The 19195-nt window shown below is 38.4% G+C and overlaps 1 protein-coding gene across 1 annotated transcript; it reads right to left on the bottom strand.

Annotated features, from left to right (window-relative positions):
• Nucleotides 1-3024: 3024 nt before the first annotated feature.
• On the bottom strand, nt 3025-19028 carry LIPJ (lipase family member J; the record flags this gene model as incomplete). Its single annotated transcript, XM_080822941.1, is given in 10 exon segments — nt 3025-3258; nt 4397-4468; nt 8202-8273; nt 11717-11863; nt 12441-12577; nt 14043-14152; nt 14885-15027; nt 15031-15083; nt 18248-18365; nt 18972-19028. Coding segments are annotated over 10 exon segments (1143 nt in total).
• Nucleotides 19029-19195: the final 167 nt, after the last annotated feature.

Here is a 19195-nt window from a genome sequence, read left to right as displayed (position 1 = left end):
TGTGGTTTTGATTTTCATTTCCATGTTGATTAATTATGTTGAACACATTTCCCTATACCTGTTTCGTTAGTCATTCTTACATCTTCTATGAAGAATCTGTTTAAGTCTTTCGCTTAAATTTTCTTAGGTTCCTTTTCTTCTGACTGAGTTTGAGAATGATTTTTATGTATTTCAGATAAACAGCTTTTGTCAGATTCATTTGTTGTATATATTTTTTCCTCAGGTGGTGGTTTGTCTGTCGTTCTCTTAAAGTGTCATTTGAGAGGAAGAAGATTTTAATTATAATTATCAAAATTTTCTTTATGACTGTTCATGCTCTGTTTCAGCTGGGATATTTTAGCCTACCCCCAAGTTGCAAAGAATTTCTCCTCTGTTTCTTCTAGAAGTTCTAGAATTTTGGGTTTTGGATTGAGGTCTATGTTCATTTCAAATTAAATTTTATGTATGATGTAATATAAAGGTCAAAGTTCATCTTTTTTCTGTAATCATATCCACCTTGGAAAACAATCTTTTACTCATTGAAGACCAACTGACTACATACATGTAGTCTCTCTCTGAACTCTGAACTGTCCCATGGATCTAGAAGTCTTTTTATATGAACACCACACTGTCTTAATTAAGGAAGCTTTGTGATTTAAGTCTTGCAATTTGGTAGTGCAAATCTTCCAACATATTTTAAAATTACTTTGCCAATTCTAGATTAATTGTAATACTACAAAAAGTTTAGAATCAGCATAACCATTTCCAGAAAAAAAAAAACCCTGTGGAATTTTGATTGCAATTTCTTTGAATACGTGGATACATTTGAAAGAGCAGATATCTTGATAATATTGCCTTTCAGCCTGAGCGTATTTGTTTATCTGTGTTATAATTGTCTGTAATATTGTAAATGGTATATATAAAATATCATTTTGGGGGCACCTGGGTGGCTCAGTGGGTTAAGCCTCTGCCTTCGGCTCAGATCATGATCCCAGGGTCCTGAGATCGAGCCTCACATCAGGCTCTCTGCTCCGCGGGGAGCCTGCTTCCTCCTCTCTCTCTTCCTGTCTCTCTGCCTACTTGTGATCTCTGTCTGTCAAATAAATAAATAAAATCTTTAAAAAACAAAACAAAACAAAACACCAAAAGCCTATGAATGACATTAGCCTGAAGCCTAAAAAAAAAAAATTAAAAAAAATATCATTTTGCAATTATTTGGCATTAGTATATAAAGACACAACTTATTTTTGTAACCCAACCTATCCTGAAACATTGCAAAATTTTAACATTATTTCTAGCATCTTAGATGACTTGATCTTCCTTCAGAGAAGACTTACTTTTGTTTCTGACAGATGGCTAGGGCATTGGTATTCCCAAATCATCTTTGTACATTAAGAATTCTTAAGATTCAGAGGTGGTCTGCAGTTTCTGAAAGGGTCATCAATTTCTGATTTGACTTTATTCTTAGGGTATAGTACTTTGAGGTTTCAGTCTAAAGCCTGAGGATCAAGGTTTATCAGAGAAACTTCCCTTCGGTAAGCTGAATTACAATTTTTGTTCTCAACTAATTATTTTCAGGATTTTAATTATACACCTGAAATAAGCAGATGTTGCTGGGATATAAACAACTAAAATGCCAGGCTTACTTTCCTGGGCTTCATTTCCTTGACCCTGTAATTCTTCCCCGCATTTTTAATTCTCCTTTTCTTCAAATAAATGTTTTTCACATTGTCCCAGTCCACGATTACCAGATACCCCAACTGATTTTTTAAATCTCAGGCTAAGTAATTCTGCATAATTGCCATCTCCCATTTGTCTTATTTGAAGGGTCATTTGAAAACTTTGAAGCAACACTTACACTATATTCACATTCTTAAATTCTTTAAATCGACATCTCTAAACGTGTATCTATTCTCAGTGCTCTACTTTTTTGGTACCAAAGAAAGGAAGGACTGACCTGCAGCCTGAACTGTGGCCTTTAAAGTTATGTGTCTTCTCTTAGCTGCATTCCAATAATCTTATATGCATGTATTTTATTTTTTTCTCACTATCTATGCATATTCCATTATTTGGGGTAGAAGACTTTTTAAGGCCCATAAGCATGGTGTAGAACACAGAGTTAGCAACCGCAGAGTGAACTGGACTTGTCTTGGCTTCCAACCTCCATTTTGCCTGGGGCATGAAACTTAATTTTCCATCCAGGAAATTATAGATTATTTTTTTTCAGTCTTTATGGGATAAACTTGCACTCAATTCTAGAACTCTCCCTTTTCATCTTGCTATCCCCAGGGACTAAGAAAAGCCTGTGAAGTTATGCATTATAGAGGAGTTGGAAGGACTGGGGTCTAAGCCCTTGTATGTGATGTCCCCTGTTACCGCCCTCTGATGCCCACTGATCCCAGGGCTCCAGGATCATGACCTGAGCCGAAGGCAGACGCTTAACCGACTGAGCCACCCAGGTGCCCCAACAACCATTGCAACTCTTTGCACACACTTTCTGGAAAGGCAGGCTATACACCCAGGAAGTGAGGTGCAAACCCTCTATGGCTTTTATGATCTCCCTACTTCTGAAGCTTGGCCGGAAGTGGGGCAGACACAGCCATATTACACTGGTATCCAGGCTCTTTCTTCCCTTTTTTCTCCCCCCAACTCCTTTACATAGCTCAAAAGTGTTTCTACTCTTCATTCAGCGTAGAGAAAAATTAGCTTTCATATCCGCAAGCATTCTCCCAAACTGTTTATATTATATATGCTCATATTTAGAAGAAAAGAAAGCACCTTTCTCAAAAAACCATCCCTTTAAAATTACGCTTTTAGTTACTTAAAACACAACAGACCGCTTTGGGCCGTGTTGGAATCTGCCATTTCCCCTCATATGACAAATGTCACTGATTTAATGAATGGAAGACCTGGGGCAGTGAAGAAAAACAGGGAAAAATTCCAGATTTTATTTAAATAACAGGAAAAACATACATGGCAAGAAAAAAAAATGATTGGCTTTTAAGAGAAATGAAATGGATCCTTCAACACAGACTACCGTAGTCTTTATAGACTGCCTTGGATAATGTCAATGATTTCACGGTAAACTTGCTGATATACATCTAAACCGAACAAAAAGTCTATATGATTGTAGCAAGAAATAGTTTTATGGTAAATATGGTTTGTAATTTCAGAAAGTAGATTTTTCACATCTTGAGGATCAGCCAACAAGTCATTGCCCCCGTTCCAAGTCGCTGTCGATACGTTCATGTTCCTCACATCATAAAATGGAGAAGTGGACTAAATGTAGAGGGTTTTCACAGAAAATGATACATAGAAGGTGTTCTTTACTATTCTTTAAATGATGAATTAATACAATTTTAAAGTAAGTTGAATCTAAAATAATTACTACGATGGAAGCAAGGAATATTGAAAGAATCGTTATTATGATTTTTACTTAGAAATAGATCAGATACAAGTCAAAACTAGACTGACTGCTCTAATTCAGGGTATTCAAACATGCCACAGAGGGAGTTTCAGTTTTATTTATAAGGATGAAAGTATTTTAATCAAAATTTTCTGTAGCTGGGGCACCTGGGTGGCTTAGTTGTTGGGCATCTGCCTTCAGCTCAGGTCATGATCCCAGCGTTCTGGGATCGAGCCCCGCATCAGTCTCCCTGCTCAGCAGGAAGCCTGCTTCTCTCTCTCCCACTCCCCCTGCTTGTGTTCCTTCTCTAACTGTCTCTCTCTCTAATAGATAAATAAAATCTTTAAAAAAAATTTTCTGTAGCTGTATGGCTGCCAATATATTTATCAATAAATGGTAAATATTGGAGGGGGGAGCAAGTCTGATTTTATTGATTTTAATCTTTCCATTTTACTTCGGAGTTTTACACAAGCAAACCACACCAGGCATGAAGTTTAGCTAAGACAGAAGAGGATAATGGGAAAGAATAATTTTGAAGATGACAAACTTGGGTTCTAATACCTCAAGATTTCTGTCATCTTCTTCATACAATATTACCATCTTCTCATTAACTTTTGTCTTTTCCTCATAATTACGGGTTTGTCTTATCTTCCCAAATACAATCAAGAGCTTTTAGGGTCAAGAACCATATTATGCCTTTTATTTCTTATTTAACTAACCACGGAGCTACGTGTATTATACACACAATATTTTCCCTTCTGAGGAGGATGAATTACTCTACAGCCTGTCAAACTTCTCCAGGCTTAACCGAGGTATTTGTTGTTAAAAAACATAGAAAATCTGGAAAAGCCCCCATTGGATGTGAGAATATGGAGCCAAATCATGGCGGTCTTTGCCTGCTGGTCCTTCTCACTGTTATTATACTCTTGGGCTTTACACAAGCCCTTCTCTGTAGCAACCTCCTCTGACCTGACCCAGGAGATAGTTTTTAGCTTATGCATAATTATGTACCTGATTAAAATGAACCAAGTTCAGAACAGGACTGCCCCAATCAAAAGCTCTCAAGTGACTAGAATGAAAAACCTGAAAGAAAAAAAATTTTAAAGCAAGATTATACTCATCTGTTTCCTATAGTGCAGCTGGTAAAGTGAGGTGTGCATTGCATATATTGTCCCTTTGTACTGAGCCTGTTGGAATATATATGCACAGGGAGACATCTTCCCTTCTCCCTTCCTTTGAAAAGGGCAAGAAATGGAAGGGGGGAGGTGGTGAGGGGCAGGGGCATCTATGGAACGTGATTCTATCAGCTTCATATAAATGCATGTTTCCCCCAAGGCCTTTTACCTTGTTAATGGGAGCCTGTGTGCTCATCAGCCCTCCCCGGAAAGTCTCAGCTCCATCCACAGAGGACAAAAGTGAGTGTCTATGGGCACCTACGTGGCTCAGTCTGTTGAGCGTCCAACTCTTGGTTTCAGCTCAAGTCATGATCTCAGGGTTGTGGGACTGAGCCTCACGTGGGGCTCCGCACTCAGTAGGGAGTCTGCTTGAAGATTCTCCCTCTCCCTCTTCCTCTGCCCCTCCCTGTGCTCACACTCTCTCTCTATAATAAATAAATATCTCTTAAAAATAAATATAAATATAAATATATCTTTAAAAAATATATCTTAAAAAAAAAGTGTCTAGGACTAGGTGCACTAGGACTGAAACGACACATCCCTAAACATCCTTGCTTCAAACAACAGCGCTCAAGAGCATGTTCCAGAAGCCACCCCTTGCTTCACCTTTCATAACTGTAGCCTCACCACCACCACCTGCTGTGGGCCTCTTAGGTCTAATCTGATCATATCCTTTTCTCCCCCTGATAATGTTTTCATTGCAGGAAGTTTCAGACTCTCAGCTTACCGATCTTCTCTGGGACTCTAACCCTGACAGTTCTCCATGCACCCACCATTTTATCTTCCCCTAACTCCTCCCAACCTCTAAAACTCTCTCTACCATCGGAATTCCGTCATTAGCGTATATCTTAAAACCCAGCTCTGATGGGCTCCTTTACCTTCTGCTCTCTGGACAACCTGGTTTTCCCCCAACAACACTTCTTACCCTGCAGCTCTTTTCCTTCCACAAAACTGGCTGAGGTTATTCATGATCTTGTCGATCTTGTCGATTCTGAGGAATTTCCTCACATTACCCACGAGTGCCATTGGATCCAGCTGTTCATTTCTATCCTAGAGCTTTTCTCCACTTAGGTTCTGGAATACCATCATTTCTTTTTAATAATTTTTTAAATTTTTTTATAAACATATAATGTATTATTAGCCCCCGGGGTACAGATCTGTGAATCGCCAGGTTTACACACTTCACAGCATTCACCATAGCACATACCCTCCCCAATGTCCATAACCCAACCACCCTCTCCACACCCCCTCACCCCCCCGGCACCCTCAGTTTGTTTTGTGACATTAAGAGTCTCTTATGGTTTATCTAATACCGTCATTTCTTGATCTTCATTTTTCACTCCCAGCTCCTTTTTGGTTTCTTTGCTGTATCCATCCAGCCGCCGCTGCCTGACCTTTGAATCCTTCCATGTCTCAGCCTTCTACCCGTGCTCCTCTTCTCCCCATCTGTATTCGCTCTGTGTGTTCTCATCCAGTTTCTTGGTTTTCAATGGTGTCCATACTTAAAATGTTTATCCTCTTCTGTAAGTCTCTTCTAAATACTAGACTCCTATACACAACTGCTTATTCAAGTTAAACACTGGGATGCCTCACACTTAACATCTCCAAATGTGAACATCTTCTCTGTCCCTCAAACCTGCACTGCCACCAAATGTCCCTATCTCCTTTAATGGCAATTGCATATTTTCCTTGCTTAGGCCAGAAAGTCTGGAATCACCCAAGACTCTTCCCTCTCTCCTTTCACAGAATCCGTATTAAATGTCTTTGGCTGCATGTTTACAATACACACGTACACTCAGAACCCAATCCTCTTCAGCACCCTTCCTGGAAACACATCCGTACAGGCCATCATCAATCTGGATTATGGTGATCTCCGAAATTTCTCATTGTTTCCACTTCAGTCTACCCAACATGGCACCCAAAGCATTCCTTTTTTTTTCCCCCCAAGTAAACTTTACCCCTTGAACTCACGACCCCGAGATCAAGTGTCACGTGCTCTATTGACTGAGCCAGTGAGGGGTCCCCTAAATATTCCTTTAAAAATGTAAATCATATCATGTCCCCTCCCTGCTCAAAAACCTGCAGTGGCTGCTCGCTTCAGCCAGAAAGACAAAGTCCTCCCAATTGTGTACTTGTCCCTTTCTGGCTCTAGTATATTTCTGCCCCCTTTCTCCTGCTTCTTTATCCCTTAATCACTGACATCAGCCACACTAACCTTTTAGCCATGCCTCTCAGAAATGCTCCTAACTAAAGGGCTTTGCGTTGGTTATTCTGTCTGTAATGTTCTTCCACCAGATTGTTCACATTGCTAACTTTCTCAGCTTCTTTAAATCTCTTCTCAAATGTCACCATCTCATTGAGGCTGGCCTAACCTCTCTGTTCAAAAACACAACCCACTACCCTCTGTGTCTAATCTCTTTATCTTGCTTTTTCCCCTTTATTTTTCCATAGTTTCTATTCCCTTCTAAAATTTTAATAATTTACTTATTTGCTATGCTTAATGTTTACTGTCTGTATATCTAACTGCTAGAATGTCAGCTTAAGGAGGACAGGAATATTTATTTTGTTCACTGATGTGTACCCTGAGCATAGAACAGTACAGGGCATATAGTAGGTACTCAATAAATATTGTTTCAATAGATGAATAGATGCAAAGGTTGCTTAGACTTTCCTGGTCTAGTTATCACCAGGAATGAACTAAATCTAAATATAAGTTAAAGATTTCTAATAATTTATCTCAAAACAATCACTTAGTAGATTTAAACATTTTTAAATAAGAAAGCCCTTACCAATATCTCAATGATACTTGAGTTCATTAATGTTCATTAAACTGAAACAACATTCTTGATCATCACCCTGTTGAACTCACATAACATTTTTGTTACTTAAGTCAGAGCATTATTATTAACTTCATTTTTAAAATTAAGGAAACTGATTTCATAAGGAGTAAGTGAGCTTGCTGAGTGTCTCACTACCAGTAAGGTTCAGAGAAAAGATTTAGTGCCTGATATTTTGATCTCAAGTATATTGTTCCTTCTAAGATATTACCCTGGCTCTCAACCTTAAGATGATATTCACACTGGATTTTTTTCCTCATTAACAGTCACGCAACATATATTCTTGAGTATCTGTTGTTTGCCCAGAACTCTTGGCTTTGCAAATATAGGAGTGAATAAAACTTGCTCATGGGCCTTATGGAGCTCACAAGTGAACGGAGGAGAGAATGAAGTCTAGTTAGAGACTAGGCATTGGGATACCTGTGTTTTAGTCTTAGGTTTTAAAAATTTTATTATTATTGTTATTATTATTATTAGTCTTTGGTATTTTTAAAGGAATAGCTCTGAATCTTTGGGCAAGTCAAATGATAAACATGGCTTCAATGATTTCTAGTCGATTATTCCAAATTAACATTTTCTCATTTGTAAAACAGAAAATAGGTATATTGTTCTGATTATTGCTTAGGGTTAGAAGACCTAATATTAACATATTAGAAACCATGAGGAATTACATAAATATGTAATAGTTACATTTTATCCTTCTAAATTTATCATCCTATGACAATGGCATGATTCTCAGAATGATGGGATAAACCGTGAGTAGTATAAATAAAATTGTACTAAAATGCACTTGAAAAGTTATACCTGACTCCAGTGTAGCATATTTTGAACAGATGTCCCTGCTGGGTTATGTGACAAATACACATCCACACGACTCTGAGGGGTTAAAAAATTATTTTTATACTTAGTCCACTCAGAGAAAGCATAACTTTTGATATTTACTACACTAAGTAATTTCAAAAAAATTTAAAGTAATTTTTAAGCAAATAATATAAATAAAATATAAAATTATATTTTAATTAAGTACATAAATGTACTTACTAAATGTGTAATTTTACATTAACGTAGAAGCTATTATTGGATTTCCGAGTTATGTAGTCTGTCATCCCATACTGAAAACAATCAAAACTCTTAGGACTCACACACAGACCCCTTTTGAGAGCACAAAGGACTGAATTACCAGGAGAAATGGAAAAGAAAAACAAAAAAAACCCTAAAAAAAACCCAAAGTATTAAAGCCAGTTTTTCCTTCAAGTTATTTGCCAATCCCAGGGAATCTGAAGTTTTATTGTGAGAACTAAGCTAGTTGAGGAAAACAAACAAACAAACAAATCAGCCCAGGGCCTGCCAAGGGCGATTAGGAGATTTAAAAAGAAACCCTTTCCATGATGAACTGGGCTCCTGAAATGCTATACAACTCCCAGTGAAGCAATCAGAAATGCAGCAGCTTTCACGTCAACCTGTCATCTAGGTTTGAATTGACTACAAGGTCCCTGAGAACTTTAGTCAGTAACAAGACTTACAATGTCAATGTTATCCTATCAATATCTCAACAAACTGCTTCTCAGATGGAGAAGCAGAAGACACAGGACTGCCAATACAGTATTGTAAGGGAGGAACAAAGTTGGAGGACGAATACACGACTTCAAGATGTACTCAAGATGTAATCAAGAAGTGGGGTACTAGTGGAAGAATAGACAAACAGGTCCATAGAATGGAAAGAGGGCCCCAAAATAGACCCCGATATAGTCAACAGATCTTTGACAAAAGAGAAAAGGCAATACAATAGAGAAACAATGGTGTCTTCAACAAATGGTCCTGGAACAACTAGACAACGACATGGAAAAGAAAAAGAAAAAAAAAAATAAAGGAATTGAGGCACAGACCTCACACCCTTCACAAGAGTTAACTCAAAATAGAACACAGTTCTAAATGTCAAACTCAAAACTATGAAACTCCTAGAAGATGACCTAGTAGAGAAAATCTAGTTGACTTTGGGTCTAGTGATGACTTTGTAGATAAAACACCAAAGGCACAACCTGCGAAAGAAATCACTGACAAGCTGAACTTCTTCTAAGTCAAAAACGTCCACTTTGCAAAAGACAAAGAGAATTAGAAGACAGGCCACGGACTGGAAGAAAATATTTGCAAAAGACATATCTCTGAAGGATTGTTACACAAAATGTACAAAGAACTCTTCAAACACAACAATGAGAAAATAACCTGATTTTAAAATGGGCCAAAGCCCTTAACAGACAGTTCACCGAGTAGATATACAGATACCAAATGACCATGAAAAGATGCTCTGCATCACACACCATCAGGGCAATGCAATTTAAAAGAACAATGAGATACCACTACACACCTATGAAAATGACACAAGTCTGAAACATTGACAGCACCAAGTGCTGGTGAGGAAAAAGTCAGAGGAACTCTTATTCACTGCTGGTGGGAATGCAAAATAGTACAACCCCTTTGGAAAAACAGTTTGGTGGTCTCTTGTAAAACAAAAGGCATCCTTGTCACACGATCCAGCAATCACACTCCTTGGTATTTACCCAAAGAGGGTAAAGACTAGTGTTCATGCAAAATCTGCACATTGATCTTGATAGCATCTTTATTCATAATTGTCAAAACTTGAACCATAAATTCCTTTAGTAGGTGGACAGATACACAGTGGTACATCCAGACAATACCATATTTTTTCAGCATTAAAAATAAGTGAGATACCAAGCCAGGAAAAGACATGGAGGAACCTTAAATGTATGCTACTAAATGGACGAAAGCAATCTGAGAGGGCTACAAACTATGATTCCAACTACATGATATTCTGGAAAAGGCAAAACTGTGGCATGCAGTGAAAAGATCAGTGGTATCAGTGGTTGCCAGGATTTAAGAGGGGAGGGATGAATAGACAAATCACAGAGGATTTGTAGGGCAGTGAAAATATCCTACGTGATACTGTAATGGTAGGTCTATGTCATTATACATTTGTTAGAACTCACAGAATGTAGAACACCAGAGTGAATCACACTGTAAACCATGGATTTGGTGTACTTACGATGTGTCCATGTGGGTTCATCAGTTGTAACAAACGTATAACTTGGTGGTCCTTGCCACATCTAAGGTCATCTAGGTTTTTCCCTATGTGATCTTCCAGGAGTTTGAGAGTCTCACATTTCACATTTAGGTCTATGATCCAAATCTGAGTTAACTTTGTGAAGGGTATTTCATTTTTTTGTATTTAGACATCCAGTTGTCCCAACACCATTTGTTGAAGAGACAATGGTTTTTCCAGCGCACTGCCTTTCTCCTTTGTCAAAGATCTGTTGATAGTATTCATGAGACTCTGTGTCTGCGCTCTCTATTCTGCTGCACTGATCTTCTTGTTTCTTTCCTTAATCCCACACTGTCTAGATCACTGTAGTTGAAGGCTAAGTCTTAATGTTCAACAGTACCAGTCCTCCAACTTTGCTCTTTCCCTTTAATACTGTGTTGGTTACTCTGGGTTTTGCTTCCCTCCATAAATACCAGAAGTCATTTGTCAATATCCTTAAATTAGCTTGCTGGGATTTTGGTTGGGATTGCCTTGACTCTATGGACTAAGTTGGTAAGAATGGACATCTTGACAACTTCTCTTTCTTTGAATGAATAAATTGATTCTTGCTGGGAAATTATTAAATGGTAACCTGTAGGTGCAGGAACCAACCAGTAGTCTGAATGCCACAACTGCTTCTGCTGAATCTGGTTTTTTAATTTAATGTGCTTAAAAAGTCTTAGAATGAATGCCTAAATCTGTAGTAGCATCTATACACAATCAAACTTGTACAGCTTTGGGAATAGTAGCTTGAGCCCCTAAACAGTGTCCCACTCCAGGAATTTTGATGAATGCCTGACGCAGGTAAGATAATCAGCAGGCACTAATGCCAATTACAAAAGGGTCAATAAGAAAGGGAAGGAGTGTTAGGAACCAAGATATAAGAGCAGGAGTTGTTAAAAAAATAAGAGATAGAAGAGAACTTAAATACAAGAAACTTCAGGAAACTAACACCCAAGAGGAAAGGCCAATAAAAAGGCCCAGCACAGCACCTGCTCTTTGTTCTTTACAGAGAGCAAGAAAATCTGAATGCAAAATAATCCCAACACGCTCGCGCTGATTAGTTTCAGAACGTTGGTGTAGTCCCCAGACCAGGAAGGCTAAGAATCGATTGGTACATGTGGATAAATCATACAATGACACACAAGGCACAAAGTAAGTACTATTAAGAGCTGCTTTCTAAAAATGGACAAAGTACATTTCAAATTCAATTTGTTCTCACCATATTTAAGTTCTCCTGGTCATATCCATATATCATAAACAAGATATCATGGCAAATCTTACCAATAATCTTCAGCGGACACAGCTTTGAACCAACAAATCTTTTGAATGAGGTATTAGGTAGGAAGTCTTTGTTGCCAAAAAAAGCCTGTAAAACAAGTTTACTTTATTCATATTTGGAAGACCAAAATAATTAATCAAGGAATGGTGCAATGAGCTCATTATATTTATAATGAAATGCACTGTCTCACATTAGTTTAAAATATTTAAATGAGAGAGGTGCCTGGGTGGCTCAGTCGGTTAAGTGGCTGACTCTTGATTTTGGCTCAGGGTCGTGAGATGGAGTCCCATGTTGGGTCCATGCTCAGAGCAGTCTGCTTGTCCCTCTCTCTGCCCTACCCTCCCCCCTTGCCCTTGTGTTCTCTCTCTCTCTCTTTCAAATAAATAATTAAATAAAACCTTAAAAAGAAATACATTTAAATTAAGGGTAAAACTTGGAAGCAGGAGATAGAGATAAGCTGACTACTGGATTTTCCTTCAAAATGAGATGTCCAAAGCTATTTTAAGTAAAATCTTATTCCTTTGTAAAAACAAAAGAAAGAATCCAGTGTCGTTGAAACCAAAAAATTAAATTCATGCAAACATAGTCAAGACCTTTTATTTTGAAAGGACGGAATCATTGTCATTTTGTATTATCAGCTATGTAAAGGAAAGGAATAACATACCTTTAACACTGACCTCCATTTGTATGCCAATTTAATTAAAGGGCTCTTTGAATATTTGATAGAAAAAACTGGAGCTAAGGCAAAAAATATTTTGATTCTTTCAGCTATCTGTGGTATTGTGGAAAATGTTATGAAAGCTGAAAGAAAATAAGACAGAAATTAACTATTCTTACACCATTACTAGCATGTAAGAAATGATATCATGGCAACTGAGAGTAAATTCAATATGTTATGACCACTTAATTGACTGATTCATTTCTCAATTCCCTTATCAAACATTTATCGATCACCCAGTATGAGACATACATATTGATCAAACACATACTGATGATTAATATTAAAAATAATGTCTAGACCATAAACAATGATAAATCAACAATAAGAGAGTCTTATAACACCATAGTTGAGAAATCAGAAACAATATTGAACATTTCTATAACTGGCAATGCTTAAAATAGGTTAGGGAGCTTTTCGGATATTTGAATCTTACACTTTAGGTGACAGATCCAATACATGTCAAATTGTTTTTATATTTACTTTTAATGTATTTTAAAACATCCTTGCCTTTTTGTGTGAAGGACACTAGTTTATATTTTCTTATTAGAGTCATTAATATGACAAATAGTTTTCCCTTTTATGATGTCTTATCAAGCTACATTCTTGCACATCTTCTTTATTTTTATAGCTTTCTGTTTTCTGAGTTCTAAGAATGCACCCAACCAGAGAATCATAACATATTAGAAGTCAGTAAATTCTAGCACATAGCCACTTCTTTCTTATTTAATAATTTTCCAAGATTCTTGGTTCCAGATAACTGTAACAGCTGGAAAACCCAGAGTACAAGTCATACACATGGTTAATAAATGTCAGAGAAAAGATCTGTGGAAAATCGGATTAAACTGTTCTTCAGCACACTCTTTTAAAGCAGGATGTGGCTTGTTCCTATAAGAAAATGATCATTTTTCAGCCTAGAAAAGACTCAGTGAATCCTGGTTGCTATTATCAAGTGGGCTTTGTAACTTTCCCAGTAGAAAGAGTGGGAGTAAGAAGGTTTACCACACCACGTGAGAGAATTATGTTGGGCTTTAGAGAACTCTTTTATTTTCTGCAAGTGAAACTATTACGCATTAGATGGAAGCATTGTTGCTGTGAGCTGACGGAAGTTCTTTTTTAGTCTCTTTAAACATATGAAGACTTAGGCTCATCTTCGTGCATGTCTAAAGTTTAATCTGTCCTAAATGGGTAAGCATTAATGGCCTTCTCACGTCTCTCCCTCATGAGGTCCTTTGCCACCCTTAAATGACAATTATAAGTATGAAATTTCTATTTGTGGAACAAGGGGTAGTTATGATCTCACTTTGATGGATATCTAACTTCTGAACACTTGGGAACAAAGACAACTTGTTATGACAGTGAATTCTTTGTGACTGGAGAAGACAATGTAGAAGGTAAGCGTCCAGGGCCCAGCTGTGGGTCGCTCTTTCCAGAGCTCTATTTTGTGTCACTTGTAGCTCTGGGAGCTTGCCCGCGTCCGTAGGAGCTGTGTCTGCAAACCCTACAAAAGTCATTGCATACTACGAGCCACAATCTTTCTGGCCATACCAATAGTGGTGCCCTGGGAATGGCCTATATAAAATATTTCCTCTTGTCCCGTGTGCTTCACAATGAAGTCGATGGAGGCTGGAAGGTCGTATTTTGCCATCTCGTCAAAACTACAAAAGAAAAAGGGAAGTTGAAATCCCCTTGCTTCTAGAATGTGATGCTAACCCTTGAAGATAATGAACAGGTAAGTGAAGGCAAACAATTTTCAACTCTCTTGAGGTATTATCAAGAAGTTATGGGGCACTTGGGTGGCTCAGTTGGTTGAGCATCTGACTCTTGATTTCAGCTCAGGTCGTGGTCTCAGGGTGGTGAGGTCGAGCCCTATGTCCGGCTCTGCACTCAGTGTGGAGTCTGGTTGAGCTTCTCTCTCCTTCTCCTCTGCTCCTCCCCCCACTCATGCATGTGCATGCACTTTCTCTCCAGCTCTCTCTCAAATAAATAAATCTTTTTTTAAAAAGAGGTTATATGGTGTAATAGATCTACCTAATAAAGACTTCCGTGAGAACACAAAGTCAGAGAATAAAGTAGCCCCAAGATAGTCTTATAAAGAGGCTGTTTATTTTACATACAGGGAGATAAAGTAAATATATAGGTTAAGGAGCAAAACAATAGGAAGGGTGGGGTTAGCCAATAAAAGTTACTACTGACAAATGAGAAACACCCTTAAGGTCAAGCAAGCATTCTTTCATTTTCAAGCAAAAATTGACATAAATTGTGATGGTCTGTTAAAAGACCTGATTGAGAAACGACACTTCTGTTCTACTTTATTTCATTCAAACACAAGACAAAATATTTGACACACTCATAAAATAAAATGAAACATTACTTGATGTTATTTGTACCTGAAGGCCCAGAACTCTTTGGAATTTGTCTTCAGGTACTTGTGTTTCCTGGACCAGGTGGTCCCCCTGCTGTTCCCCATCCACACGTCATAACCAGCATCTGCCAGAATGAAGCCCAGGCTGTTGCTGGGCAGATTGGAGATTCAGCTGCTGGCAGATGTAAACAAACCATGTTGCAAGTAGACAACAAGCCTCTGAGCTAGAAAGAAAACGCAGAGAATTTCTTCTTAAGTGTTGTAGTATCTGTATAAATATCTCATCTGAAATTCAATCTTTTACACATGACAGTTTGAAGTTTTAAAAAATATATTTTTAAATTTTATATTGTATAAATACAGTAAATTTTTCATGTTTAATCCCGTTGTATGTCAGAGTTGTTTAGCAAAGTTTACAAAGTTGCAAACTTAGCAAAGTTTACAATGAATTTTTTTTTCAAATGACCAAGTATACCATTAGGTCATGTCTCACTTAAATATATAAACTTTTAAGATTAGAACATTCACATAGCTAATGGTCATGTAAGCACTCATATACATTTTATTTTATTTTATTTTTATTTTAGAGAGAGAGCGAGCAGGGGGAGGGGCAGGGGGGAGGGAGAAAGAGAATCTCAAGTAGACTCCACATTGAGCATGGAGCCCAACGCAGACCTTGAGCTCACCACCCTGAGATCATGACCTGAGCCAAAAATAAGAGTCGGACATTCAACTGAGCCACCCATGCTTCCATCATATACATTTTAAATAACATATTACAGTAGATGTCAGCCAGACACTGGTCTTAGCTACCCCAGTGCTGTGCAGTGGGCTCATGAAAGAAGTAGCCATGATGAGAGAGATGTAGGTTTACTTGGTCCCCCCAGCATGGGTGCCTCACCAAGGCTACTGCTAGGAAAGTATGTCTGACCTGCCTGCAACAGAGATCTCACAGGGTACCATTCCCTCAAGGAGACTAAACCAGTCACTTGGAGACTAGTTGGGGGCATCAGACCTTTTGTCTCCTGGAAAGGTCAACAACCCACTATGACTCGCATTGATACATATTTTGGCTATGATTTGCCTTTCTTTCCACATAGGACCACAGCAGCCAGCAATATTATTCAAGAGTTCATGGAGCGTCTGATCTACAAATATGGAACCCCTCATGACATACCTCAAATAAAGGGAATCACTGCAGGTCAAAGAAGGTGCATTCCTCAGTATTATGGCCTTGGAAGGCCACTGGTCTTAGGGCATAACTAATATCAAGAGGCTGCCAGCCCAACCAAGCAATGAAACCACCACCCAGTAGAGATGCCAGCTGGGAGATGACATCCTGTAACTGTGGGTCCTATCCTTAAGGACTCATTAGATACCTTTAAGAAATGACTGCTACTTCCTCTAATCAGTAGAACTCAGGAGTCTGAGAAAAAAGGGGTAGGACTAAGACTGGTCTCACTCAATACCATCCTGTAACTCACTTGGGGGTTTGTACTTTCTGTCCTCACAATTTAAGGCTCTATAGATCCAGAGGCCCTGGTCCCCAGACAGAAGACACTTCCACTAGTTCATGCAGTAAACATCCTAATAATAAAGCTATGACTGCTGGAAGGCTATGACTTTGGGATCCTCATGATAGAAGACTAGGGGATGGGGGTAGGGGTGGCAAAGAAAGGAATTACTATATTGGCAGGAGTCATTGGCCTTGATCATCATGACGAGGTAGGGCTTCTGGTACAGAATGAGGATGGAAAAACATACTTGGTGTTCATGAGATTCAGTGGGACATCTTTTGTTATTCCGTTGCCTTGCTTTCCCTATAAAATGTACAAGTACTGCAACCGTGACCTGTTACAGGCACAGTAACCATTCAGGATAAGGGCCTGGCTTGCCACATCAGGGGACACAGCTGAGTGGGAAGGGAATCTAGAGTGGGTAGTACAGGTGGGAATTTACGAGTGACAGCCATGGCGTTAGGATCAGTGGCAATGGTAGGTGTCATACTTTGTTCCACTCACCTTCCTCTTATAAGTTTCCCCAGAAATTCTGACCTACCCATACCCTGAAAAACCTGTACCTGGATGAAATAAGCTTAATGTGAAAAACAAAAGGATCTGTGTAATGTAAGAGGTGCACTCTCTGTTATTTTGGTGCTCACCTGGACTTCCTTTCCAAAGTAGGTGGAGCTCCCAGATGTTGCGGGTGTTGCGCTCTAAGTGCTCATTATTGTCCCTCTACCCCCCAGAGCAAATGGCAGTTGCCTCACCTAGGAGATTACACCACTAAAAGTAGCCTTCAGCAATAACTAACTGCTGTGGCAATGCAAAAGGCTAACTCCTTAACTTCTGGGATGCAGTTCCTGGATCCATGGGCTCCGCTGAGATCAGACTCCAGAGGGACTTAGCTGAGCCACACCCTTCCCTAGCTCCTTTCCTTGCCCTCCCCGGTTTCCACATGACCTTCTCCTGATGGTAGACCAGTAATAAATCACATGCTCCTGACTCCCTGTCTCTGGCACTGCTCCTAGACAACTTAAAAGCACTTACTGTATTTTTAAATTACCTTTCAATATTTTATTACAGTATTCACAAAATTAGGTCAGACCCTGAAAAATGATTACTATAATTATGTTGAATCTATGTTAACATTTTCTGTCTGGTAGTTCTGACCTTTATACGATCCAAAATTACATTGATTGAGGTTGTTTCAAATTAGTATCTTTCCTGAAATATACTTTAATGCTTAAAACTTGAGAGGGTATTTTATAATATGAGAAACATCCTTTTCAAGGAGAAATATCTAAAGAGAAAACTAAAAAAAAAAAAAGTTGGCTTTTGTTTGAGCAATTAGATGAATAAGCAAAAGTACTCCATTACATATTCTGCTAGTAAGTGACAGATACAGGATTATAACCCCAGCCACAAATTTGAGTGCTTTATTTTTTTTCACCGCACTTGCGTTTGCGGATAGTGATGTACCTATTGTTGGGATAAAGAACCAGGACCAAACTCATCTCTTTGCTATTACTAGAGGAGACAGGAAGGACATTTTTACCAGCCATTTTCCAAACCTATGTTACCATGTTACCATTTCTAACCCTTCATGAAACAAAGAGATTGGAAAGAATCAACAGAAATGAGTAAAGGGACCCACAAAGAACATTTGGAACAGCTTAGTTTCCATCACACTCTAAAACTATCCTGTGAACAGGAAGTCAGGGGAGAATCAGGCTCTCTTCTGGGGGCATGCAGAGACATGGGTGAGAAGTTAACTGTACGCTTCATCTTTAAGTCCTTTCCTCGTCTGACACTCACTGAGAAGAAATGGAAGAGTGAGGACCTTCAGGACCCAGACAGTCACCAAGTTGTTCTGAGTTGAATATTACCTGAACTGTCATTCTTTGTCTTCCCATAAGGAATTCTATAAAGGCCAAGGATGTAACCATCTTCAGTTACAATATCATACACTTCATCTGGGTAGCCCCAATAAGAAATAAGTTGGCTCTAGATAAAGAAAAAGGAAGGCTTTTAGGATACAATTTCTGGTCAGTTAATGGAACCTGATAATAATCTAAGCTGTTAATGTAATAATGGACCTTGTATAGTCAGTCTCTCAACCTCAGGACTATTTTTTTTTCACTAGTTCACTGATTCATTCAGTAATAGATATTTTAGAACATCTATAAACATCAATCTTATACATTACTTTTTGCCTAACTACTAATCACTCAAACTTTTACCTGCTCAGCCACATACAATTTTAAAATATATGTTTATCCACAAATGTTTGCATGTCTACGGTTATAGCTAAGCTTATATCTGGAATTTGTATGTATGTGTATGTATACAAAAAATAATTTATAAGTCTTCCATAAAGGTATTTAAATGCCTGTTATTTTCACCCAGGGACAAAATAAGGGTGAAGGGGAAACTGTGAGCTACAGAACAGTAAATGGGGACTATTCATTGACCCATATCAAAATATATGAATACAGGGATATTTATTTGACTGCAGTTCTATTAAAATAAAAGCCCGCCCCTCCTCCCCCAATTAAAGAGTAGCATCCTCTGTTACTTCAGCAGCTTAGCATTTATTTCCTAGCAACTTACAATGTTCATGTTCACTTCAGGGTTCCGAGCTCTTCGGTATAGAAAGACGACTTGCATAGTCCCAAGAATTAAAACGAGAGACGTCACTTTGAAAAGGTAGGACATTTGGGATCTGCATATATAAGGAGATGTTAATACTACTAAATTTGCAGCAAGTGATACCATTTGACTGTTTAAATAATTTTGTGAGTTAGGGAATATTACCGTTTCCAGGTCAGAAAACC

Source organism: Martes martes (genome assembly GCF_963455335.1).
Source record: "Martes martes genome assembly, chromosome: 14".
Classification (NCBI taxonomy): Eukaryota; Metazoa; Chordata; class Mammalia; order Carnivora; family Mustelidae; genus Martes; species Martes martes.
Note: the sequence above shows the minus strand (reverse complement) of the source record. Positions and strands in the feature narration are given on the sequence as shown.